The sequence below is a fragment of the Doryrhamphus excisus genome, linkage group LG1 (genome assembly GCF_037039965.1).
Source record: "Doryrhamphus excisus strain RoL-2023G ecotype Guam linkage group LG1, RoL_Dexc_Guam_v1.1, whole genome shotgun sequence".
Classification (NCBI taxonomy): domain Eukaryota; kingdom Metazoa; phylum Chordata; class Actinopteri; order Syngnathiformes; family Syngnathidae; genus Doryrhamphus; species Doryrhamphus excisus.
Window position 1 is genome coordinate 20,523,207 of NC_136357.1, and position 26,925 is coordinate 20,550,131.

The 26,925-nt window shown below is 39.5% G+C and overlaps 1 protein-coding gene across 9 annotated transcripts in view; it reads right to left on the reverse strand.

Moving 5' to 3' along the window:
* The window catches only part of LOC131132246 (neural cell adhesion molecule 1-like), a 220,198-nt gene that overhangs the window by 20,222 nt on the left and 173,051 nt on the right, over positions 1-26,925 (reverse strand). For 3 of the 9 annotated variants that reach the window (XM_078791774.1, XM_078791768.1, XM_078791777.1), the window contains exons 8-17: positions 24,024-24,166; positions 23,077-23,106; positions 18,778-18,928; positions 16,716-16,900; positions 16,545-16,641; positions 14,615-14,785; positions 10,151-10,276; positions 9,549-9,563; positions 2,128-2,252; positions 436-616 (exon numbers count right to left, since the gene is read on the reverse strand). In XM_078791774.1, the coding sequence (XP_078647900.1) occupies positions 436-616; positions 2,128-2,252; positions 9,549-9,563; positions 10,151-10,276; positions 14,615-14,785; positions 16,545-16,641; positions 16,716-16,900; positions 18,778-18,928; positions 23,077-23,106; positions 24,024-24,166 (1,224 nt within the window). The remainder of the gene's footprint in view (positions 1-435; positions 617-2,127; positions 2,253-9,548; positions 9,564-10,150; positions 10,277-14,614; positions 14,786-16,544; positions 16,642-16,715; positions 16,901-18,777; positions 18,929-23,076; positions 23,107-24,023; positions 24,167-26,925) is intronic. The other 6 variants (XM_058077708.2, XM_078791773.1, XM_058077710.2 and 3 more) reach the window with 3 other exon arrangements.

The window sequence follows — 26,925 nt, forward strand, 5'->3', positions numbered from 1 at the left end:
GTGTATTGTTATACTGGATATAAACTATAATGGAGCAATACCAAAGACATGAATTATAAGGCAATATTGCTCTGCTGAGCCTGATGAGCAGTACATTTATCATTTTACTTTGGGAGTTGATTGGCGCCCTGATAAGATGGCGAATTGCATGTGCGCCAAAAATCAGAAAACTCTGCTTTCGATTGTGCTGGCGCACCAAATCAAAAAATGGTAATATACTTTTTGCATTCGTTTTTACAATAAAAAAAATCATATTTGTAACTTTTGGAAAAAATTTAATTAAAAGTAATATCTAAGACACCTCAGACACCTTTATTTTGTGTACTTGAATAAATATACGCTGAAGGTCACGGTGGCAGGCCTTTGTGCCCTGTAGCGTGTGTGTGTTTGTGTGCAGGAGGGGAAGGGGTGGGATAATTCAAATCAAGTTAGTACCTGGCATGGTGGTGGGCTCTGTCGCCGTTCTAAAGGCGATGACGCCAGGCTCGGATTTGCCTTGCTGGTTCTCGGCCACCACGCGGACCTCGTACTCGGTGTTCCAGTCCAGTCCGCTCAGCACCACATACTCACTACCGTGCGGCACGCGGATCTCTGGCTTCCAGTCCGACACGTGTTTCTGAAGGCAGAATACATTTATAGGATAAATATGTCCAATACCTTTTTCCTCTACTTGTGACCTGATTAACAATTCAGGGCTTTGACATTTTAAGTCAAAAGTAAGTACAAAATATCACAGGTGACTTGACAGTAATATAACTCATGACTGCCATAAAAGTAAAAAATATTCCATGGTTAACAGCACAATTTTTGGGACGTTTTAACATGCACATAGATTCTTTCCTTGGCCCACACTTTTGAGCAAAGCCAGCGGTGGATGTGGGGCCACAAGAGGTAATAAATAAGCAGAAAGAGGGAATGAAAAAGGTATTTTGAATGAGAAGTTTCGTTTCAAATCCCTGGAAATTGGCTCTAGCAGCAAGACCAAAGTTATTTGGGTCCTGCCAGAGAGAAGTGACAAGGTACTGTAGAACTGTCGGTATTTACACAGTACTAGCTTGGCATACGAGTGTCCCAATTAACCAGTGCTTTTTAGATGTGAGCCGTCTGTCGGATCTTTTGCTTTGAACTGTGAGCTAAAATTTGGGTTACAAGCTGATGGTTACTGGCAGGCAAAGCCGAGGACAGCTATTTGTGGGCTCGTATCAATGTGACCATGACTGAAGACAAGAGTGGATGTAAATAGCATTAGCAGTGCTTTCACTATGTGATCCGTACTGGTAACACCATCGGTTCTATGCATTTATTTTTCAGCAGTCACGTGTGTAGGCTTGTGTAGTCTACACCACACGTCTATGTATTATAGACCCCACTTTCAAAAACGATATTAAGATTGGGAAAATTGTTTTCCCATATTGCGTGTGGATAAATTATAAGGCCTCTTTTTTGGTTACATAATAGGTTTTCATTTCTTTTTGTGTTATATTATACGTAACGGGATATGACTACGTCTGTGTACATGAGTGCATGTGTTAAGTTCATTGTGTACGTTTTTACGGAAGGTCACACTTGGTGAAGAGAGACTATCGAGACATTCACACTGTTGTTGTAAGAATCACGAAAATAACCCTCCACTATATTACATATATGACGTATGGTTATTGACCATTTATGTTCATACAAAACAATAATAAATACAGTAGCCTGCGATGTTGCAATGCTGCTGTACAAAAAATAGCGATTAGAGAAAGTGATGTACGTGCATAGTATCAGCATTTGAAAAAAAAGGGGAAAAATACATCCAAATACATCCATACATTCCTTTGTGCGTCGGGGTACGGTTGATGGTGCGTTCAACGGCCGTTAAAAGAGTACGGCAAATCACAGCTCACATTAAACATATTAACACATTAAACGTATTTGTATATATATATATATATATATATATATATACATACATACATACATACACACACACACACACATATATACATACACGAATATATACATATATATACATACACACACATCAGAAGGGTAAAAACTTACGTGTCTCATGACGGCCTATAAAAACCTTTCCAATACAATGTTCATTCCTTCATTTTCTACCTTATTGACTTATTTACTCACAGCCTTGTATCGGACCAGGTAGTGTTTGATCGGGGAGCCACCATCGTCCTGCTTGATCCAATTGACCTTCAGAGAATTGCCCTGGTTTTGGATCATGGCCTCCAGTTTTGGGGCGCTCGGTTCTCCTGTAAACAACAAAATGAGAGCGGATGTTTCAGAGAGATGTTTGTTGAAATGAATGTTCAAATCCTACCCAATGACCCTGAGTCCTACAGAAGTGGTTGTTCACACTTTTAATATGAATGTGTCTAATAAAGTTGTTTTTAGGCAAAAGAGCACAGATATTTGCATGCGATATGTGCTCGGCACACACTTAAATAAAGGATTGGACATACTATGAATAACATTTCCATTCAGAAGGTTTGCTGTCGAGTCTACTGAGAAATATTCTGTAAAAATGTGACAACTCGGAAGAGAGACAATCCAGCGAGTCTGGAGAAATGCAATACACAAAGCCATCTGGGTGCATTCCGGTTAGTGTGACAGAAGCCAGAAGTGAAGGAGACAGTGTTCGAAAAAAGAAGTAAGTAGTGGTTAAAAATGGTGGCAGGCAGGAGCTACATTGCGGTTAGATCATTTGTTGTTTTCCCTCTGAAGCTCAAACTGAGGTTGTTAGCGAAAGAAAAGAATAAGGTGATCCATGCAGGCTGCTGGGTTTAGTTCGGGTGCTCGAGGCGACATGACTAAAATATACGGGAGGAACTGTGCGTGGAATTCATTTGGAGGATTTTTACAGCCTTTTCTGACACACAAATAAAACCATCAATGTACTGCAGCTACGACATGGTAGATATACACGGGGATGGACAAGAATCCAACAAGATGGGATGACAATGACGCAGACACATGCAGAATGTTCTCAGGGAATCAACGGAAAGTAGGAGAAGGGTGCACATCGTCTACTTGCATGCAGCAGTGAAGACATTAGCCATCCAATCATACAGTGACAACTACAATTAACTCCCCCCAGAAAATAAGCATGTTGGGTGTATTTTTCCATGAACAAAAGCAAATGCATTTCCCTTGATAATTAAAAAATCCAATACAAAACATTTTAAAATATATCTTCAGAATATATAATAATAACAACAACAATAATAATGATAAAATATATATACAGAGCTATTTGTCATCATTATTATGTATGTATTTACTTTAAACTTATTTGTTAAGGTCACACTTTCTGAGCATCTCATATTGACTGAAACAGTTTCGAGGACATTCAGTTGTGACAAAAATCCCATTTGATAATGACTGAACTATTATCAGAATGCATGATGGCATGAATCTTTAACACGATTCCACACGGGGAAGCATTTAGTATGAATTGTAGCAATGGTAATGGGTTATATTTATTGAATAATGGATGCAATTGTGTTAGAAATGATGAGGAAAAACACTGAAACTGTGTTGAATCTGTCAAATGTCCTCTTAAAAGTCGTTTGGGTGGTAATAAGCAAAAGTTACCTTCTGTTGGCCAGCGATGTCGACACCATCAGCGCCATGCAAGAGCCACATGTCAAAGTCACATGACGTACAACCACATGATTGGTTGAGGGGATGGAAAATACAGGTGGGTGGTGGGCGGGGTCAGGGCCAAGGAAAACATACAAAACAGTTTGGAAATGATGAAAATGTCCAAAAAGCCCACACATAATGAACACAACAACAAAAACAAACACATCACAATACCGTAGGTGGCTAAAAACAACACAAATGACATAAAATCATTACTGAATTACACACAGAAAAAACAGATTTGACATGACACGCTTAGGGAATGTGACCTTGCAAAAGCGTCATGTTTGCATGGTGTGTTCAAGTTGATTGCAGCTTTTTGCCACAGCCGTCTTATTTCATCTTTGACAGCAAAATAGGCTTTTTACTGCTGTAAGTACCTCAATTAAAATGCATTAGGCATTCCGGGGAAAACAACACATACTGATTCATTTTATACGTACATACGGAATGTACGTACATTTGGAAGTATTACACGTGTTCATAAAACAGATGTTAGATGAGGGACACAATCAGGTTAAATTGTGCCATACGATACAATTAGCCCTCTTCCCAAAACGATACCAACTGACATTGGTATTGCCGATATTTTGGTGACAAAAAATGAACTGCCAACATCCCTCTTCCTGACCTCCTGGCCACTGACCACCTCTTCCAGTTCCACCAGGAGAACACCAAGGCCAGCTGTGGGACAAAATTGCTCCAGCGTGTCCTAGGTCTGCCCTGGGATCTCCTCCCAGCTGCACATCCCCTGAACATCTCACTTGGGAGGCGTCCGGGAGGTTTCCGGACTGGATGCCCGAGCCACCTCAACTGGCTCCCTCTGAGTGAGGTTAGCCACCCTGCGGAGGAAACCCATTTCAGCCCTAAGAGGTGGAGGTGCTGAGTCTCATCGCAGAAGCTTCTCACTCAGCTGCAAACCGCCCCAATCAATGCTGAATGTCACAATCTGATGAGGACCACATGATCTGTAAATAGCAGAGGCTTGATCCAAAGTCCCCTTACTGGAATTTTGTCCATCAAAATTCTGAACAGAATTGTTGACAAAAGGCAGCCTTGGCTCTACCAGACTCCTGCACCGGTTGCACATTGCACAAGGACCCAATGGCACGTCGTAGCATGCCATCAATCCCGTGCTCCTGGGGCACCCCCCATAGGACACCATGAGGGACACAGTCGAATGACTTTTCCAAGTCCACAAAGCACATGTAGACAGACCAGTTGGACAAACTCCCATGTACCCTGAAGTACCCTCAAGTAGAGCTAGTCCAGAGTTCTGCGACCAGTCAGAAAAGTATGTTGCACCTTCTGAAGCTGAGGTTCAACTAATGGTCATACCCTACACACTCTGGAATCAACTTTCCCAGGAGGATGAGGAGTGGGATCCGTCTCGAGTCAGAACAAAGGCTGGGACATAACATTTTTTAAAATAAAAAAACCCTTATCATACAATACTTAGCCTGATATACGTATCATACTGCTACAGTGATGCAACGCTACAGTGGTACTCCATGCCACCAAGATAATAGCAGGAAAGAAGACATAAGACATGAATATGTGTTTATGTGTGTTGCTATAAATGTGTGTGGGTGGAGAACAGGAAGTAATGTCGGGCATTTAGAGTAAAAAATTCCTGTTCTTCCAGCGAGCACATCTGGTGCTTGTGTGTCTCACCTTAAATTGCAGTAACATTACTGGCACCTATTGACCTGTCCACACTACTATATATCATCACATCTTTGACATCTATGGTCTTATGAGGACTTAGTTGCTAAGTCCCGCCCCATTTTGCTGGATGTTTTTAAATCTTACTCAAACTTTACATCCACGTGTTTGTCGGTCTGATAAAGATGTATTCCAAATTCCGGGATAATTCGGCAAAACACCCTAGAGTTACAGTGGGTGCTTGATAGAGTTACACCATAGTTTTTTTCACTTGACTGTAGCGAAAAGTACAATCATTCTAACGTCTTCTTTCCATCACACATCTTGATCAAAAGTGTGAGAATATTGATATTGTAACATACAAACTAATACCACAGTATGGGGAGCCTTGTTATCGCTAGTATGTTTATTTCGGTATCGAGCTGCTCATCAGTATAATCCGCCCCACGGTCATAAAAGACGTAAGGAACGCTGGAAAATGGGGAAGTGTGTTATCATGTTGAAGGTTGTTCTTGTATCGCCCCTGCAATCACAGACAAACTTTCGCACAACAGTCTACAGTATTCAATGTGTCAAAAAGTTAAGAGAATCCCCTCAAGCGGCATTCTCGGATTGTCCAACTCCCACCCAAACACATCAATACTGACCCATATCGATACATCAGCAGCATTGTTATCAATCAGCACCCACTAGCTCACTCATCTCTCTTTTAATTATGCTCGCAATCACACATTGCCTGCAGGATCGTCACTTCTGTCGATAGCATCATCCATTTGGAATTAGATGGCGAGGCGAGGCGTAGCCTCTTGTGAGTAACAAATCCTTCCATCCAGGGATTTCAGCTTGAACCTCTCTGTCCAGCTGGTAATGTCAAGATTAGTGTTTGAATTTTAGATGCAAAAGTCATAGGTAATTATGTACACACATAAAAACAATTCATTTTCCGGGTCATGATGGCATTAGCAAGCCAAGGTATGGCGTGCCGCTCACAAATGGCTCATGGGTGTGTTTTTTATTTTCGCAGATTATTATTTTACTTTGGTTGGCTTACTTTTGGGTCAACGCATTAAAACTGGGATGATACCTATACCAATATGGATCACATACATGCAGTGTAAATGTTTAAATGCACTGCTGTCTATATTAGGGGAGTTTTTTCTTGTGAGAGCTATTTTTACAAAATGAAAATGGCCAAGAGCTACTTATTTTTTCTCTAATTAAAAGACATTTGTGATCACAGTGCGTTTGAAGCAGACATATGCAGCAGAATATGACCTAAATAAGGTATCATATTTACACGGACATGTAGACTTATTGACAATTACTTGTTAAGTGTTGCCTGTGCGCATGGCGGTTTCAAATTTTACACAGCCATGCTTGTTAGTCCTTGAATATGCACATTTCATAGTGATTGAACAAAACACTCAGTTTCAGTGAGTTGCTTCATTCATTTGTGAGAAATTTGGACCGTCAGTCCAACTTTATTCAAAGAGGCCAAATTTTGAGGTTTCACAACAGCGCCACCAGGTCGGGTATTTGTCTGAAACAATTATAGCACAGGCAACACCTTCAGCCCTTTATGTAGGAGAAGAGTTCAGACCAGGTCGGTTCAAAGTGACAATTTGTGGAAAAAAGTAAAAAAAAAAAAACTGTAATCTGATGACAAAAGGTTTTAATTTTAAAAGAATAATGTGGTAATATGAAGAAAAATAACACTATTTTAGCTGTGTAAAGTTGATATAGAAATGTGTTTTCTTTAATTTGTAATATTATGAATGTGTACATTTTGGAATATAGTAGCGATGGAAAAAGTTATTTCACGAGAATAAGGTCAAAATATTAGGGGAATAAAAACTGACACGCAGGCTGGATGACAAGAGGGTTCACTCTGTATCTGTCTGTGCGCATTGGTTGTATAAGTGGAATGAACAGAGAGAATGGGCGCTCATCTCATTCACCCTCAGCAGATATAAACAAAACAGTACAAATGGTGAACACCCACAGAGTAGACTGTGGCGACATCGCAAAAATATACACACATAAGGAGAACTTCTGTGTCGAGCTAATGTGTCCCACAGGTACACGGTACACGAGTGATGCAAATGTGAATGATGCCTCTCATGACTAAAATGCGTGACATTTTTTTTGTAAAAAATAACTTTATAATATAATATTGAATATAGATTATATTTTGTAGTACAATTATCGACTCAATGAGACAAACAAACCCAATTAGAAAGATTAATCCTCCCCCACCCCCACCTTTCACTACGTTTCGCACTTGACTAGTAAGCTTTAGAGTGGAACATTTACACCCAAATTTAGCCTCGGTTTGAGTATTTTCCGGTTATCGCACACATCTTGTCAGCGCCTGAAAGAAATTTCATCTCCAAAATGGGGGCGCTGCAAAAAAAGTTTGTGAATCACTGGGTTAGAGTATGTTTCAATTTAATTAGACCGTCTGGAACAAAGTCATGACAAGCTTTCACTCTATGCAGAAAACTATAATAGCTCCCACGGCTTTTGTGCAGTTCATCATATCCTCCAATAACGGCAGCAAGCTTGCGATGCGTTTAAAAGCACTAAAACAAGCCAGAATCTCAAACTACCTGGTCCACGACAGGTCCCTCGAGACATCAACGGAGAAAATGTGGACTTGTAACTATGAATCTGACACTTGGTAAGCTGGTCTGAAAAAGGACTGTTTAGAACAAACCCATAGTGTTATATTCATTCCAAAACCTTCAATGTCAAATTGTCATACTCATAGTTCATTCTGTAATCACAGCAACTACAATATCAACACTACAGGCGAGTTAGTGGTGATGCCAAGCACACTGCACAACCAGCCATACTCACTAAGTGGCAGACTGGTGGGGACCATAAGGGATGGAGCCTCTGATGTAGCTGGAAGATGGTAAGAATGGGCTGATTGGGTGGGGGGCAGCGGGGAGTCATACAATGCGATGAAAAACACTTTTTTTTAGCATCTTTTAGCATTTTCGCAGGTCACGGCATGTTTGACAATTTAGATTAAGGTGTTGGATTAAAAATATTTACTAAAATAAGTATACTAATTCTAAGTATGATATTCACATAACTGTATTATTTAATTATACCATTTTAAATCATAGTATAGTTAAATTACCGCTGCTTCAAAAAAACAAACTTAAGGTTGTAATTTTTGGAAAATTAGGCTGGAGATATAGTTAAAATATTATCGGAATAAAGTCATAAAGTTATTATGAGAATAAAGTCATAATATTACAAGAGAAAAATGTATGAAGACTTTTAGATAAAAGTTGGAAAAAGGAAAAAAATGTGAAAAGGGAGCAAAAGGAAGATTGAGTTTTTTCCACAGTATGAGAAAGCTGAGATGAAGTTTTTTTTTCTTGAAATATGTGCTATTTCCTTCTTACCATATGTTTATAAAATATTTGCATCCTTTCATTGTTCACTATATGGCTCTCACTGGAAAAAAGTTTGGACACCCCACCATTAAAATATAATCAATTACCAAAAAAATAAATACAAATAAATCGTATTGATAATTATACAAACACATGAATGAGAAAAACAATCCTCATAATCCTCATTTTGACATCAACTACCCAACTAAGAACGGTGGTTCAAAAATACAAAAATAAACAAAACAGCGACTTGAACTTCTTTACCTCGCAAAGTTTAACCATAAATTTATCACAGAAAATGAATATGTCTATTTTTAAAGAAAAGAGGACCGCAAGAGGGTGGGAAATAAATAAAAGCAGCATTCGGGTGTTAACGAGAAGGAGAAGGTCTTTATATGTAATCCTTCAGGGGAAGATTCAAATGCCAGGCCTTTAACATTATGAGCGCTTCCTTATGATAATACACCTCTGTTCCCAGTAGTGTATATCTCATTTGAAGACCTCGCTAAACACTAACGACCTGAAATTGCTGCAGTGCACAAGCGTGACTTAATTTGTACTACAGAATATTTTTTTTAGTGGGGAATGAAGGAAGGGTGCGCTAAGTACTACGCCAGAGGCTACAAGTCTCTCAGATCAATCTATCACGCTGCTTAACAAACCTGAACCCGCCGCATTAGAGAAATGGAATGGAATGCCATCGGGAGAAATAGTGGTGTGACATTGGGGGCGAATGAATTACATGGCGTGTTCTCCTCATTCGACACTATTGAAGCTTGCTTTCAAGGGAAAAAAGGGGGAAAACTAAAACAGACATAGGAAACTTACGTGTGAAAGAAAAGCCTGACAGGTCCGATGGAATAACAACAGATGGAAACCAGCGTGAGATACAAACAACAAAAAGAAGAAGAAACAGAGACAATGAAATGAGAAGAAAAATGAAAATGGTTTCACGCTGTGACATCGATGAGGCAAGTACGTCATTTTTCGCCAAATTACCAATGCTGATTATGAATAGAACAGATGGATGCAAGACGACAACAAGGTTTGTTTATCAAGAATGTCCATCGGGGCCCTGGGAAAACTCGATATGTTTACAAGACCCAATGCAAGAACTTTACAGATACAACATAGAATACTTGTATGTTGTCGCCTGCAACGCAAAAAAATAAAAGTAAATCAAATCTTAACTAAAGAAATCAACTAAAGTTAGAATGCTCATTTGTGCCGCAGTTAGCTATTAGGCTAATTTGGCAGTGGATCAACGTAGAACATATCTTAATTCTGTGTAATTACCTTATACTCTGAATTTTTCTTCCTACTGAAGGTCACCAACCACAATCACCCGCATTTCCAAATTTCACCCGCATTTATGTAAAAGTTAGGGATGATGTCAGGATTAATGTAACTCAGCGTCAACGGGTACGTACGGACTGGCTTGGTCTTGAATGTGCTGGTCGGGCTGCTCTCCCCTTCGCCTTTGCCGTTGATGGCGGACATCTTTATCTCATAGGTGGTCTCTGGCTTCAAGCCTGCAATGGTGATCCGGGTCATGTCTGTTGGAGAACAAGTTGTTTTATTTTAAATACAGTGAATCTTTTTTTCCCAAAATCAAACAAAATGTAAAACAAAACATTTTCACACGATTTCAAACAATGATGACTAAAGTGAAAAAAAAGTTGTTGGTTGTTTGACATTTGCCGACTAATTAATTCATTCATTGACACTCGTTAAGTGTACCAAATATGGCCAAATATGTTTCAGTCTGAGAAATCGGACCTGTACGTACTTGTACAAATAGTTTGTTGAATATTGCAGAAATTCCTTGCAATACACTAATGTTCAAAATTTTAAGACCAGTTTAAGACCAAAATTGCAATAATTCACATTTTTAAAAAATGCAAAAAGAACAAATGGGAGGAGTAAACAATAAAACTAATTGAGTCAGCAATTTATTGCAAACAAGCATTAGTGAAACAGTCTGCTAATTAGCTTATCAAGACCTTGAACTCAAGACCTTTAAAGACCTTTGCAAAGGTGTGGGTGTTTTCTGGAAAGGCAAAAAAGCTTTCTTTCTTTGAATGCAGTCAGTTTGTTGAGCTGCATAAGCAAGGCCTCTCGCAGTGCACCATGGTTCATGAGGTTGGATGACTGGAAAGATCCTGAGGGTTATGGAACAGTCAAGTGGGAGACCCCAAAAACATGTCACCAGCCTTGTGCCGGAGGATTCCTGCTGGACACACGAGACCATCCTCGGACCAAATGAAGGTTGTCACTGGTGCCGAGTGCAGTCCAATAACCATCAGATGAAGGTTTTTAAGAACTTTGTCTCCTTCAATGCCACAAAAATTCCTGTTTTTGAATTTGACCAAGAGCACCAAACATTGGATGGTGGGACATTTTCGGTGGGAAGTTTTATTCTCTGATGAGAAATAATGTAACCTTGAAGGTCCTGATGGCTTCTAACATTAATGGCAAGACAAGGAGATCCACACAGCACAGTTGAGCACTGTGGTGCTTTTTCCTTCATTGGAACATAGCGCTTCAGGTTGTGCAGGGGTGTCAAGTAGCCCAGTAGCTGGCTATACGGACATGTTGCAGGGGGAATCCTTCAACATTTGGGGATGGATGGCAGGGGAAGTTGTTTTTTTTGTGGTATGGTCTTAAACGTTTGATCAGCTGATGAGCAGACGACGCCACTTTAATGTTTGCAAGAAATTACTCATTTTTCTACTCATTTTTTTTCCATCTCACTTCCATTTCTTTGTTTCTTTTTTGCATGTTGAAGCTCTACTTAGAACAGGGGTGGGCAAACTACAGCCCGGGGGCCACATCCGGCCCGCCAAGTGTTTGAATACGGCCCGCCCAATCTTTCCAAAGTATTTCATTTAAACTCAACATACAACCTGGCATCATGGCCTGAGCCAACCTTTTGATGGTTTTATCAATTTCGTTTTTTTACATGGTCTGTTGTTTACAAAGTGCTCCTGAAAAAAGGGACACAAGCACATAATAATAATAATAATAATAATAATTATTATTATTAATAGATTATTATAATTATTATTATAACCATTATGATTATTATAATTATTATATTAATGCTAATTATTATATTAATTATACATAATATTATCGTTATATTTGCATATTTTACATAATAATAATATAATAATTATTATTTTAATTTTATTGTAATTATTATAATATTTTATTATTTTTTAAATATTTAAATATAAATATAAAATAATAAACAATAATAGCAGATTGCATGACAATTTTACAGATACAATAATACCAGGTGGACTGTTCCGTGTAAAATATATAGTCTGCCCCCCCCCCCCCCCCCCGTAAATTTTGTCATATCAATGCGGCCCGCGAGTCAAAAAGTTTTGACCCCTGACTTAGAACCTTCTTAGGATCCCACAGTGATTGTTAAATTCTTACAATATTTGAACTCAACATTACTATGACGACATTGTGTCGTAATTATGTGTAAATTCTTGAAGAAAATGAGTGGACAATGATCATTCTTCAAACGTTATTGTAACTTTTTACTAAGGCAACGGTACTTCAAAAACATGCATTTTTTTCTTTGATTGACTAATGGATGGTGCTGGTATTTAACGGTAAAATGAGTAGAACAATCTAGTGTTTTTTTTCCCGCAATGTTGAATAAAAGCTTCAATGTGCAGCGTTTGTTTCCCCTGGAGGAATGTTTGCTCAAATGAACAAGTGGTACACAAACACTTAACACCAGTCAAGTTGTGCGTTCCAGTCGAGAGAGGCCGTCATGTCACTGTGTGGAATATTAAACAAGTCGACAGAGTTTGGCCTTGAGGTGAATCAGCCTTTAAAAAAAAAGATAGTGGATTGTAAATTCTGAATGGGTTTCAGTAGAGCACACAGGCCACACATTAGGTACACCTTCACAATCCAAACTATTTATCCTTCAAAAAGACAACAATGTTGACTTTTGATGGACATTGTTGCACCTAATGTTGTGTCCACCGAGTGTCAGGGTGCTTTGGGTGTCCGGCAGTACTTCTTTCAAACATGTGATGGCAGTCCTGCTTTGTACCTCTGAGAAACATTCAGCAGGAGCAGGAACATGATACTTGCATCATCTCTAAAGCCAGGAACCTTAAGGATGATTGAGTATCATTATTACGATGTCATCTGCATTTTGTCACACTGAAATGACTGCAAACCATCAATGGGGGGTTCATTAATTCAATTAAAAAGGGCTTTGGAGACCTTCTTAATGGTGAATGAATGAATGTCAGAAGTACATGACATAGTACAGTACAATACAACACACAGTCCTCAGAGTACTATTGTTTTTTTGCTTAGTGCATCGCTTTACATGACAGGTGGCTCTCAGGCCCGCAAGCTGACAGCAGCCAGCCTGTCAAGCCGCTGACAGATATGCCCCATGCGGCAAACAGGACAGGAAGCAGCCAGATATGTAAGAGCTACCGTGCCTCGGCGGGGACGGGACTATTATCTGGAGGCCCTGAGCCGACTGTCATCTCAGCCTCACTGTTGTTGGCCAGACGTCAGCTGCAGTGCTGTCATGTTTGGATTAGCTCCTGGTGATAGCTCAAGTGTTATCTGCCCTTACTTCGCTCCAGTAGAAGATTTGGGAAAGAAAAAAAAAAGACTGGAATGATATATTTTTGCCCACATATCCACAGACTGTAGAAATATGGCAAACAGAGTAGAGTGACGGGTGTGTTTCTCACAAAAACTGACATAATATCAAATTAAAATTTTAATAAAAATGACATTAATAATACAAAAAATGTGCCTGATTTATAATAAATAAAATATTATATTCTTAACATTTTTAACAACCAAATTGTTCCCCCATTCCTTGCATATACCACAATTTTCAGTGATGCATTATTCACTGATAAATGCACAATGTGAAAACATTAAATTAATAATAAAATGAATATGACAATCAAAAATACTACTTAAAAAAAGACTAATTAATGAAAAAAAAAATTATCTTTTGCAGTACAGTCATCCCTCATTTCATTCATTCATTCATTCATTTTCTACCGCTTTTCTTCAGGGTCGTGGGGGGGGGGGGGGGGGGTGGAGTTTATCCCAGCTGTCTTGGGGCAAGAGGCGGGGTACACCCTGGACTGGTGGCCAGCCAATCACAGGGCACATATAGACAAACAACCATTCACACTCACATTCATACCTATGGACAATTTGGAGTGGCCAATTAACCTAGCATGTTTTTGGAATGTGGGAGGAAACCGGAGTACCGGGAGAAAACCCACGCATGCACGGGGAGAACATGCAAACTCCACACAGAGATTCCTCCCTCATTTATCATGGTTAATTGGGTCCAGACCTGACCAAGTTAAGTGAATTTCCCTAAAGCAGCATTCCTTATTACTTATTTATGAATGGGATATTTTCATAGTGAGAGCTGTTTACGACCTTCTAAGCACAGGTTTTACCATTATTAGATAATATATATTAATATAGTAGACATAATAAAAGAAAATATTGCCTCATGTTAGCAATGGGAGAGTCATATTAGCACCAAGTACTTCCTGTGGTGGCTATTGTCTCATCAAACATACAGTAACATAACATTACTGACGTCTAAATTGAAGTAAAATTAAGTCATTTTTTGAAGAAGAGTGGGTAGCCACACAGCTAGGAGACCCGAGTTCGATTCCACCCTCAGCCATCTCTGTGCGGAGTTTGCATGTTCCCAACATGCGAGGTTAATTGGCAACTCCAACTTGCCTATTGGTAAGTCCGTAGTTCGACAACAGACTCTTAAAGGTCTCCTCCCTTTCGTTGTAGCCAAGAAATCGACCAAAACCAACTGCCCCCTGGTGGTCGGGTTAAGATGCGCAACTCACCCTCCGTGGCACTGTACTCCATAGTAGTCCAGTCCTGGTGCCACTGCTTGCGCCACACCAGGCGGTACTTGATGAGGGGCACCCCACCGAAGGAGTCAGGCTCGTCAAATTCCACCACGGCCGAGCTAGAGAAAGGCTCCACCTGCTGGATCTCCGGCGAGGACGGCACCTCTGCGACACATGAGGGAACTTTGATGGGGGAGGCCTCACAAAGAACTCAAACTAATGTTTGGTGACAACGTCACATTTCTGTAGCCATTTTATTCAATATCTTTCAAGAGATAATTCTTTAGAAAAATATATAGACTTACTTATAATATATATGATAATATATATAATATATGTTAACAAGTTAAGGTGGAATAATTTGCAGTTACGAACCCAAATCGAATGATACCTCCCATGACACTGCCTTGGAGACTACATGTCTGTAAGTAATGTGCAACTATGTGATGTGACCTGTGTGCATCAACAAATGGGCCATTTTAGACAGCAGTGCTGTTTAATTAAGACAATAATTGTGTTTAGCTTGGAGAGTGTAGCTGCTGCGTCAGACACTGACTAACTTAATACGCACAGAATTTTCAGTCTATTTTGTGAATAAAAAAATTGGGTGTTGGTGTGCTTCTACACACCGGGATGCGTCGAGACGTCATATCATCTTGTCTTATTCAAAAACACTTATTAACCAGGTAGCTTTTTTCTTTCAAAAACAAGTTATTTCAGCTTATGTCACTTTAATGTGTCTCCTTGTTGGTGTATACATTGTATACATTGTATACTTTTGTAATCAGGACTTCCTATCAAGTACTTGATGTACTGTATCTGAGCCACCTTGAAGTCAAGAGGACTGCTCACTTTGGACTCATGCTCCATGTCCAAGTTTCTCAGGCATGTCAGCATGGAAAATGCACTGTGAATGCGTCTTTTATCGCTTTAGCTGCTTTTGGTGTGCAGGCTGCCCATAGAGAGAAGCATTGTGTTCCCCGGTGTTGCCACCACACTTAACTTAATACCGTCTTCATCGTGTTTGGTCAAGGTCCTGCACGGCCTCCCCGGTGGCTGCTAGAGGAACATTGCTCAACGTGGAGTGCTGCCACGTCCAATCCATTACAGCGAGCATCCCAGTGGGTTTTTCAAGTCGAACAGTAACATCATGTCACATGTGCTTGTTAGTACCCTAAACTTATGTACCAAATTTCATAGTGATTGAACAAAACACCCTAAAATTTCAGTGAGTTGTTTCATAGCGTACAATAATATTTGTGAGGAATTCGAAGTCAGTTCGACTTGATTTATAGGGGCAAATTTTGAATTTTAACAACCGCACCACAATGTGGGGTATTTGTCCAAAACAATAACAGCACAGGGAAAACCTTCAGACTTTTATTTAGTAGAAGATTAAGACCCGGGTTGTCCATAGTGCCGCATGCGGGCCATTTTTCACATGTATGTTTTTCACATTCTAAAAACATTAGTTAATAAGAAAAAAAATGTCAAGAAAGTCAAACGATGGCTGAGCGATGTATTGATATTAAAATAACTATATTTCTCTTGAGCATTGTATTCGTGTTCGCATGGATGTCTACTGCCCCCCCCCCCCCCCCCCCAACAAAGGAAAGGAGGGGAGCATAAGCCATAAGCGTCAAGGAAGCGTCAAGTTCCAGTGTTGCCAAACCTGCATACCGACAGTACAGTTACACAACGCATCCTTTCATTTTTCAGTATATGGCCGTTGGTGTAAAAAGTTTGGTTACCCCTGGTTCCGACAAATTTGCCAAAATCATCAGATCCTAAATTTAGATATATTGTATGTGATATACTGACAGCAAAAAATTTTCAAAATTTTTGAAAAATATCAATCTAAATACATTTAAGCAGTAAATTGATTTTAAAAATGTTTTCTGAGGTGTTAAAGAAAAGCCCAAACCTGCTTGGATGAGGAGGAACTCCTTGTACTCGGTGCCCATCACATTGTTTGCTGTGCAATTGTAGCTTCCAAAGTCACTCTGAGATTCAGGAGAAACCTGAAAAAACAACAATATCAGTATCTGCTAAAGTACAACAAAAATATCTGTTCTGATTAAGACTGGTGCTATACCTCCAGGTAACTGACGCTCGGTGTGTTGTAGATCTTCATGTTGGTAGTGTTGGTGGTGGGCAGTTGAAGGCCATCACGGAACCAAGTCACAGAAGCCCCCGGGTGGGCTTCCACCACACAGCTGATGTTGGCCGGGTTCCCCTCCCACGTGTACGTTGTCACCGAGCCCAGAATTTTTGGAGCATCTGCAACGATCAAGCAAGTTAGGGGCAAAGCTCGAAGAAGAAAATTCTTCAAACTAATCTCCTCAGAGCAAATATTAAGCTCCAGTCCCTCACATCTTTGTGTGAAAAATCATGCTGAGTCTGCTACTGCAGTTTCTTTTTCACCAAAGACATCCAGCAGTGTTTGTTATGCTTATCAATGTGAAGGTTCATTTAGGAAATCCTCCATGAATTAATGTTCATTAATGCACAGCAGAAGGCAGGCAAATGTCTCTATTAGTGTTCCTCCAGTTCTTTCCCAAATGATGACAACGTGGTCGTAATACCGGAGAGAGAACATTTGACATGCTAGTCAGCTTTGAGGTGAGCTGAAGTTTAAATAAAAAAGGCCAGCAGGTTTGAGCGCTACTCCTGACCGAAAAGAAACGCTCTGTTGATCTTGCTGAGACGTTGCGAGTCTTATTGATTTGCCTGCCAGCGGTGAGCAAACAACAATGGATGAGAAAAAGGCCAAAAAAGTTGTCTGGATGCTGTCAAACTATTTGAGGTACCGTGACACTGCAGACTAGAGATTGACTGGGGAATTTCCTGGATGAACGCAGGACGTCCATGAGTTTTTGTGGTAAAACCATGCTAGGTATGTTTGACGTATTTGGAATTCCAGCTACCTCCAAACCTCTGGAATCAGACACCAAGAGGGATCTTGCATTGGCAAAGACTGATTGTCAAATCTAAAGAATATCACTAGAATACGATGGCCTGTTGAAGGCTGAAAAAAACACATAGGGTTCTTGCTTTGATGGTAACGAATAATCTCTAAAATTTCCAGGAGGTTGTTGAGGATCACTGGTAATTGCTGAAAATGGATCACGGTACCTAAACCTTTAAACTCTGGAGCTACGTCGGTCAATTTGGGTCACATTTCATTCAAAATCAGTAGGGGTCTTTCTTAAGGTTTAGAAAAGATTGGTTACATCCTCTGACAGAGAGGTAGCAAGAGGTTTTTGGAAGATTGGTTTTGGATTTTGGATGACTAGTAGCTGCTGACAAAGTTGACAGTTAGCTAGTATTTGATGTCAACTATCTGTGGTCATCTTGGGTTGTCTATAGCAATCCAAATAAGAAAGATTATTGCTTTGATGTTGTAGAATAATCCCTGAACAAAAATTCCTTAAATCTTTTACTCTTTTGGTAGATTGATGGCACGGAACAAGGTGCTGCTCTGATGTAAACCTTCAAACTTATCTTCCTCAGCCAGTAGGTTGCTCATGTTTGACCTCAGCTACGTGGGGACTTGTGTTGGACAGAGATCAAAATCAATAGGATGCTTGTTTTGATGTTGAACAAAAATTCCCAACAGCTTTACAAAGATCAGTTTCGGACAAATGTTTGGGAAAATGTTAAACCTCAGGTTTGTGTTGGGTCATAACCAAAATAAACAAGGTTATTGCTGTGAGAGTGACTAATAATCTGTAAACGTTTCAGGAAGATTTGTTGACGATTGTCAATTCTACAAATGCTAAAACAGACCAAGGTACTCATTTAAACCCTCCAATTAAGCAACATAGTAGTTAACCTATCTTTGACCTCAGGTACTCCGGAAAATTGTGTTGGAAGGAGAACAAAATCAATAGAGTGCCTGCTTTGATGTTGACCAATAATCTTTGAAAGTTTCCAGGGGGTTGGTTAAGTGTTGTGACTATTATGCTGCTGAAAATGGAACTAGGTACTGATCTGCATTTGAGCTTGGTTTTCTAAATAATTTGTGTCATATTTTAGGGGGGATCTGTTGAAGATTGTGATTGGTAGTTGCCTTGGCTAAGTTGTACCTGCACCCTAGGACGGTTGCTTCGGAAAAATTGATAGAACGACCGTGGTGGGAGCCTGGGAGCACTTACAGCGGACCTCCAGGTACACGTGCTGGTTGTCCTGACCGATGGAGTTGCTCGCAGTGCAGAGGTACTGTCCTGCATAGGTGAACTGGACATTCTTTAAGAGGAGGGAGGACACCCTGGCGTGGCTGCGGACTACGATGTTTCTGTCGTGGCTCTGTGAAGGACGGGAGACAAAGAAAGGCTTGTTAATGTGACTCCTGGCAATTGTTGTACGTCAATGCAATGCTGAAAAATCACTTCCCTGGAAGAAGAGAAAGAATTTTGGAGTAGTCTGTTAGAAGGAAAATGACTGATCCATTAGATACAGTGTATACAAATTAGATTCATGAAGTTGTTGGTTGCCAGGATACTTCCTGTTCAATGGTGGATGTTTTTATTAATTAACAAAAGTAAGGCCTTGAATTTGCAGTAAAATTCTCAATCTGCATAAAAATGTAACAAACAAACCGCCTACTACACATACAAATTAACAGGCTTGCGAACTAACAGCCCCAAAAAGGACGGTTAACTAGCTAGCAAACTAATTAGACAAACAAAGATGCAAGCTCATTAAAAAGTGAATAAACAGTGTAGCTAGCCAACAATCATATTTACCGCACAAGTAAATGCGTTAGCTACCTAACTAACTAAACAAACGGAATAGCTACTGTAACAACTAAGAAACATACTAGCTAATTAAGTAATGAAACAGGATAGCTAACAAATAGCAAACATGATTGCTAGACAGTTTACAGCCAGCTAATTACCTGTTCAACAAACTACAGGTAAGCAAACAGGATAGCTAAGCAACTACGCTAACAGGCCACAGTGCTAACAAACACAATCTCGCTAATTACTCACTAATGACATAAACAACCAGAGCAGCTAACTCGCTAGCAAACTAACACATACAACAATCACTGACTTTCCTGGAATTATTTAGTCGTATTCAGTTTTAAGCTATTCGAGTTACATAGTCCTTAAAATTTGGACTTTCAGTCGGATGCGGACAGAAGATCTCTGAAATGAAACCTGGCCCAAAATTGCTGTTGTTTTTTTTTGTTTGTTTTTTTAATTACAATAACATCTGACGTATGATTGAATTTTGCCGAAAAAATTGACGTAAGCTTTCTGTATGTCCTTTAGTCATGCTGAGGATGTTGGAAGTCTAAAAAGAGAGTATGAATAATGAAGAAGCTTCATGTTGCAGGCTGACCAAAAAAAAAAAAAAAGGCTTTAAAAGCTTCTCCTCCCTCCGGGGGACAAAGCTCACGCTATTGGCACCTATACGTCTTCACTCTTGTTGCCATGCTTTCCTATTAATATTCACTCGGCATGTACGTGTCATCAATAATTGATAGGTCGATGTCAAGTGTTGGACGGATGTGCGGCGAAAATTAATAGAAAGCAACACACGAATGATACGCAATTTCTTCATTAACGCAAATGAATCTCATTAATTAGACAAGGCGGATTTGCAAGTACATGAATGCTAATGTTGACTGAGTAATTAAAAGTGTAGGAGTGATTTTAACGCCGCCTCCCTTGTTGAAGGCAATTTTTTCGCTAGTTCTCGAAACAAGAGCTGCTGTCCAATGACCACCTACTATTTCTTAAAAAATACACCACAAACATCTTTTATTAGACTTTGTTTGGGCATTTTTATTCACATTGTTTTTTTAAGTGAAGATATTGTTTATAAGGATATACTGGCTTTCGTATACTTGTACCTATGAACAGCGGCTACAGTAGACGTACATGTTTGGAGATACAATTCCAGCTCCAAGTGGAGATACTTATTTCAAATGATGTCCAAAAACAAGGTTTTATTGGTTAATTCATGACTTATGATGTCAAGGTCGTTATCAGGTGTTGCGTTACAAGGTGCTCATCGGACACACAAATAAACCTTCCTGACCAATAATTGTAAATATGATGAAGGAAAAGGTTAAACTTCAAAGTAAGAAGGTGGTGTGTGCAGTTCAGCGCATATAAATCTGTGACGCTGCCTGATTTCCTGAGTTGTAATGACCGCATTTGAGTGCTCTCTGCAACTGCTTGGTGACGCTTTTGGGGCTTAACAATGACACTCGTTGGCATGCTTTGATCAGTGATGCAGAGCTACATTCAGATAAGCTCCTAGCAAGTAGTACAAGGAGCGCTACCAGCAGTGGCTAAAGCTCAGGCGGATCAATGCCCATAAAATCGATACAAGCACTTGAATCAGTAGTTGGTCCAAGTAACAATCCGGCCAGATTACATTTCTCATAATTACTGCTGAGTGGCAGTAATGGTAGGAGTGTTGTCTAAAACAGGAGTGTTGTTACAAACTGTTGTAAAAACCAAAAAAACAAAAACAAAACATGAAACCAACAACTACTAATCAAATAACAATAAACACGCATTCAATTGTTCAACTTAGTAGGGCGCTCAAAGGACTTCATCAGTAGCAAAATAGACCCTGTTTGGAAAATGTCCAGACACATGGTCATTGTAGGTTATTAGATAGGGTACCAGAAGCACCAGAACTACTATGCAGAGACATCAACACAGTTCCAAGAAAAAACAACAGACTGTAAAGGTCAAACCATATCTTTCTATTTCTATAAGCACTCATCCACTCTTGACATGAAAAAGGTTATACTTCTACATCAGTGAACTAGCTAGGGCTCGAGGTCTATAAGTACAACCAAAAACCAAAACGACCGACTTGAATCTCTCAGACTAAAACTATTTTTTTTCAGGGAAAATGTATAGACAATAAATATGCCACATTGAAAATCAGGCTTTGGTTTTCCCACGCCAAAAGAACAGTAGTACAAGACTGACGTAAATACAGTGAATCTTCATTTCATGGAAACCACACATTACAATGTCCCATGGTTGATGCTAAACTATTTTAAAGATGGCAGATTTCGTTTTGATAGCTGTTGATTAGTTACTGTTGCTTATTAGCAGGATTACACACAAATGGCAAAAATTAGTTTTCCACAAAAATTTGTCAACTCTGATTTTGTGAATTTGGAAGCTACACACATTTGGCTGACGCCACCAAGTTTAAATATAATGGCGACATGGATGGCTGACAACTACAAATGATGGCAGCAAAATAAACGCAGGCAAACTTTTCATATAATATATGTAGCAATCAAACAAAAACAACACTCTTTTATTTGTTTGGTACATTTTGCTCGGTTAGCTGATAATTTGGCCTTAGCAGAGTTAATCATGTTGCAATGTTGTGCTTGAAGTTTTGTATGTTTTGCAACTCAACTGCATTAAAATGTGTTGGAGAAAAGAACACAATCACGTGTCAAAAAAGGGGGGTCTGATTTCAGTTTGACGCTGTTGAACCTGTTGGGTGGCCGACAACTTTTGAATCGAGCATATACAGTGAAACCTCGGTTAGCGTCTGCCCGTTAGTGTTTTCCGGTTAACATTAAACATTTACTCCACAATTTTGCCTCGGTTTGCATGCATTCTTCGGTTTGTGTACAATACGGTTAATCTCGTCGTGTTGTGAGTTCAACTGTACAATGAATGTTTTTTCTTTTTTTTTTAACATCCTTCCTTTGTAGCATCCTATTAGCTGGCTGAACAAAATGCAAACTGTGATGTTATCAGCAGTGGACTGAAAAATGTTTGCATAGTTTTACAACTTTAGCTTTCGCTGCATTAAATCATTCTAAATATTGATAAATTTTGAATGAAAGGGATAAATGAATATTGACAGTTACTTTTCATTGAAGTGTCTTTGTTCCGAAAGACATGATGTGGCAGCGAGATCAACCACCCACGCATGCATGGGGAGAACATGGCCAAGGGTGGAATTGAACTCGGGTCTCCGAGCTGTGAGGCCTGCGCGCTAACCACTCCATTGCCGTGGAGCCCCATTTATATACAGTATATTTATATTCATTTCAAATTGTTTTATGCATGTAAAACTATTATTGTAAAACTCGAGAAACCTGTATCGTGCTCATATTATTGGCTAGCTGGAAAAAAAGAATTGGATTTACATTAATTTGGTAAACACCCATTCCGGTTAGAGTCGGATCTCCTGGAACGAATCGGCAAGTAATCGTCAACATCCATGGCTTTCAAGACGGAATTAACCTCCACAATGAAGCACGGCACAGTGAATGGCAACATCTCCAAATACATCCTGGAACTAAATGAATGAAATGTAGTGTAGTACATGACTAATGCGTGAACACAGTTAATGACTGGCTAATAGCAGCAGTGGGTTAAGTGGCAACTTCGGGGTTGGGGGTGGTAAGTCTGGGCAAGAGCTCCTACGGCTACGATTTTTAGTAGCCATACCTCATATTTGTCTGGTCGCGTCCACGAATCCTGGAGAGGAAAAAACAAAGAAACACAACAACACTGTGGAACTTGTGGAAAGAAGCCACATGGGAAACAGATCATTTATGTGCATTTTTAACAATCGGGGAAACATATGAAAAAGCGCCAGTACAGGGGTCGGGGTGCTGGGAAGAGGGCATAAATGAAAACAGACTGTTCTGGAAATGCAAAGAAATCCAAGAATCCTACTTCATGGAAATTCACTTATCACGATCAGGTCTGGAACCAATTAACCGTAGTAAATGAGAATGTGTATCAAAAACTTGGTGAAGGTTACATTTATTCCAAACTAGCTTAACAAAGATGTTTATACTTGCACAATGTCAAAGCTGTGTTTAATGGCTCGTGTGTTGGCACAGCTTTAACGGACATTTTCCGCTATGACATTTAGCGGAAAAATTGAAAACTGTTTTGTTTGGGTTGATAATAAAAAGTCATTGTACATCAAGACAACTCTGAATTTGACTAAAATAAAAGTGAATTGATGGCAACTTTCTACAACGTTACCAGACTTTTCCAATAGGAACTTCAAAATATCCATCAGGTTGGTGTAGGACCGGGGGATGGGGGGGGGGGCTGAACGCTGACAGGAGGAGAAAAGACTAGGAGATTGTGGGCGACAGCTCAGTTCCGACTCCAAGACCTATTCAGCGAGTCAGTGCTGTCAAGGCACTTTTCTGCATGAATGTTTCCCCTGATTGTCGATGATAAATGACACCGCTAATGCCATAAACCGGGGACACCAAGCGGCGCTCGCGGGAGCGTGCGCTTGTGGAAAAAATGTCAGTTATATTCCTCTCAGAAATGCCCCTGACACAAATGATTTTTTTCCCCCCTGACTCTGGCTTATATGTTAATCCGCACACTCGCCGGACTGTATGATCCACCTTGACCTCCATCATTACCTGCTCTCCTTCAGTGAACATCCTGTTCTCAAAGCTCCAGGAGATGGAGGGTGTGGGGTCGCCCGAAGCCTCGCAGGTAAGCGTGACTTCATCATCAAACTCGGACGCCGTCTGGTTGCTCAGGTAGGTAATCTTAGCTTGAACTGAAAAACAACAGAAATGTTTTCTTTTCTTCCTGTTCTTGTTATCTTCGCACTCATTGCTAATCAGCTCATGGAGACAGCCGCTAGATGAATGTGCAATTATTGGAAGTCTTTAGGAGAATGTAATTGCTCTCCACCAGCTTCCTGATCTCTAATCTACCAGTGAATCAGAGTGAGCATGTTAAAAAGAAATGTCTGCTTGGAGCCACATACTGTTGATGATGGAAAGCAACCACAGCAGTGCTGAAAAATTAAATAATAATAATATAAAATAGAATAAAGTAGAATAGAATATAATTAAATAAAATAAAATTCTTTAAAATTCAGGATTCTTTTTTTCATTCCTTAACTTAATATGGATGTGCATATCTTATGATGGAGTATTAGGGCCATGTTGAAAAAAAAAAATCTGAGATTTCAAGAATAAAGTTTACAAGTAGAAAAGTAAAAAGTAAAAAGTAGAAATTTATGTAGAATTTACAAAGAAAGTCTACAGGAATATCGTCGGAATAATGTGGAAATAATGTGAGTGATGTGCATATTGTGTATATTGTGCATATTGATTCAGTACACAGTATCTCTGAAAAACAACTCCAGGCTCGTACTGGTGGATTTTGGCTCTGTATTCATTTTGTGCTTTAAATGTGCTGTTTTTCCTGTCCTAGCTTTACACTATACGTACATCATAATTAAGATAAAGTGCAACAATGTACGTGTGTAGTAAAACATACAGTGCATCCGGAAAGTATTCACAGCGCTTCACTTTTTCTACATTTTGTCATGTTACAGCCTCATTACAAATTGTATTAAATTAATCTCTTACCTCAAAATTCTACACAAAATACTCCATTATGACAATGTGAAAAAGTTTTTTTTTTTTACTTTTTTTGAATTTATTAAAAATAGAAAACAAAAAAATCACATTTACATAAGTATTCACAGCCTTTGCCATGAAGCTCAAAATTGAGCTCAGGTGCATCTTTTTTCCACTGATCATCCTTGAGATCTTTCTACAGCTTAATTGGAGTCCACCTGCAGTAAATTCAGTTGATTGGACATGATTTGGAAATATAATAACTGTCTATATAAGGTCCCACAGTTGACTGTGCATGAGCACAAACACCAAGCATGAAGCAGGCCTGTATGGTAGAGTGGCCAGACGAAAGCCATCAGACCAGAGAATTTCGTTTCTCATGGTCAAATTCCAGACAGGCTGCCATGTTCCTTTTACTAAGGAGTGGCTTTCGTCTGGCCACTCTACCATACAGGCCTGATTGGTGGATTGCTGCAGAGATGGTTGTCCTTCTGGAAGGCTCTCCTCTCTCCACAGAGGAACGCTGGAGCTCTGACAGAGTGACCATCGGGGCCTTGGTCACCTCCATGACTAAGGCCCTTCTTCCCCGATCGCTCAGTTTAGAAGGCCGGCCAGCTCTAGGAAGAGTCCTGGTGGTTCCAAACGTCTTCCATTTACGAATAATGGAGGCCACTGTGCTCATTGGGACCTTCAAAGGAGCAGAAATGTTTCTGTATCCTTCCCCAGATTTGTGCCTCAAGACAATCCTGTCTCGCAGGTCTACAGACAGTTCTTTTGACTTCATGCTTGGTTTTTGTGCTCTGACATGCACAGTCAACTGTGGGACCTTATATAGACAGCTATTATATTTCCAAATCATGTCCAATCAACTGAATTTACTGCAGGTGGACTCCAATTAAGCTGTAGAAAGATCTCAAGGATGATCAGTGGAAAAAAGATGCACCTGAGCTCAATTTTGAGCTTCATGGCAAAGGCTGTGAATACTTATGTAAATGTGATTTTTTTTGTTTTCTATTTTTAATAAATTCAAAAAAAGTCAAAAAAAAACTTTTTCACATTGTCATAATGGAGTATTTTGTGTAGAATTTTGAAGTAAGAGATTAATTTAATTCAGTTTGGAATGAGGCTGTAACATGACAAAATGTAGAAAAAGTGAAGCGCTGTGAATACTTTCCGGATGCACTGTATGTTTTATTGATGTATTGATGACTCGCTAGTGGTAATACAAACTAAGACTAGTGCTGCGAGCTCTTCAGTTATGGTCACATTGACACAAGCCTCCAAATAGCTGTCCTCAGCTATGCCTACTCTGAACTAGCAGCTTGTTACCAAATTTTAGCAAAAAATTAGCATTAGGCTCGCATCTAAAAATAAATAATTGGGACACTCGTATGCTAAGGTACCTTGGCATAAATGATAACAAAAAAGGACTGGCAGTACTTTGGTAACTTGTCACTTCTTGGTGGGAAGTCAATAACAATTTCAATCCCAGCGACAGGAGATCCATATAACTTTGGTCTTGTTGGAAGAGCCATCTGCCAGGACTTTGAAGCTCATTTTCCAATCAAAATACACAACTTTCAACTTTTTCCTCTCACTGTGGTGTGGACCGAGGATCAACCAGGATGTGCGCACATTCATCACACGTAAAAAAAAATTGTGACGTTAAAAGAATCTTCGCGTTAACTTTGACAGCCCTAATATTTTCTAATGATAACATATTTTTTTCTTTTTACGTGTGCTTTTTTCTTTAACTAGCGTTTTTTTTTTCTTTTTCAATACCATTGTATTTCGTTTGGAAAACAAAGCCATAAAAATTCAACAGAACATTAAAGCCTTTGTGGTCTCTAAAAATATACTCCTCATACACTAGGGTTGACAAGGTGCTAAGAATCTGTAGAGGTGGTCTTGGGGTTACAAAGAAGTTACGTTCAAATTTAGATCC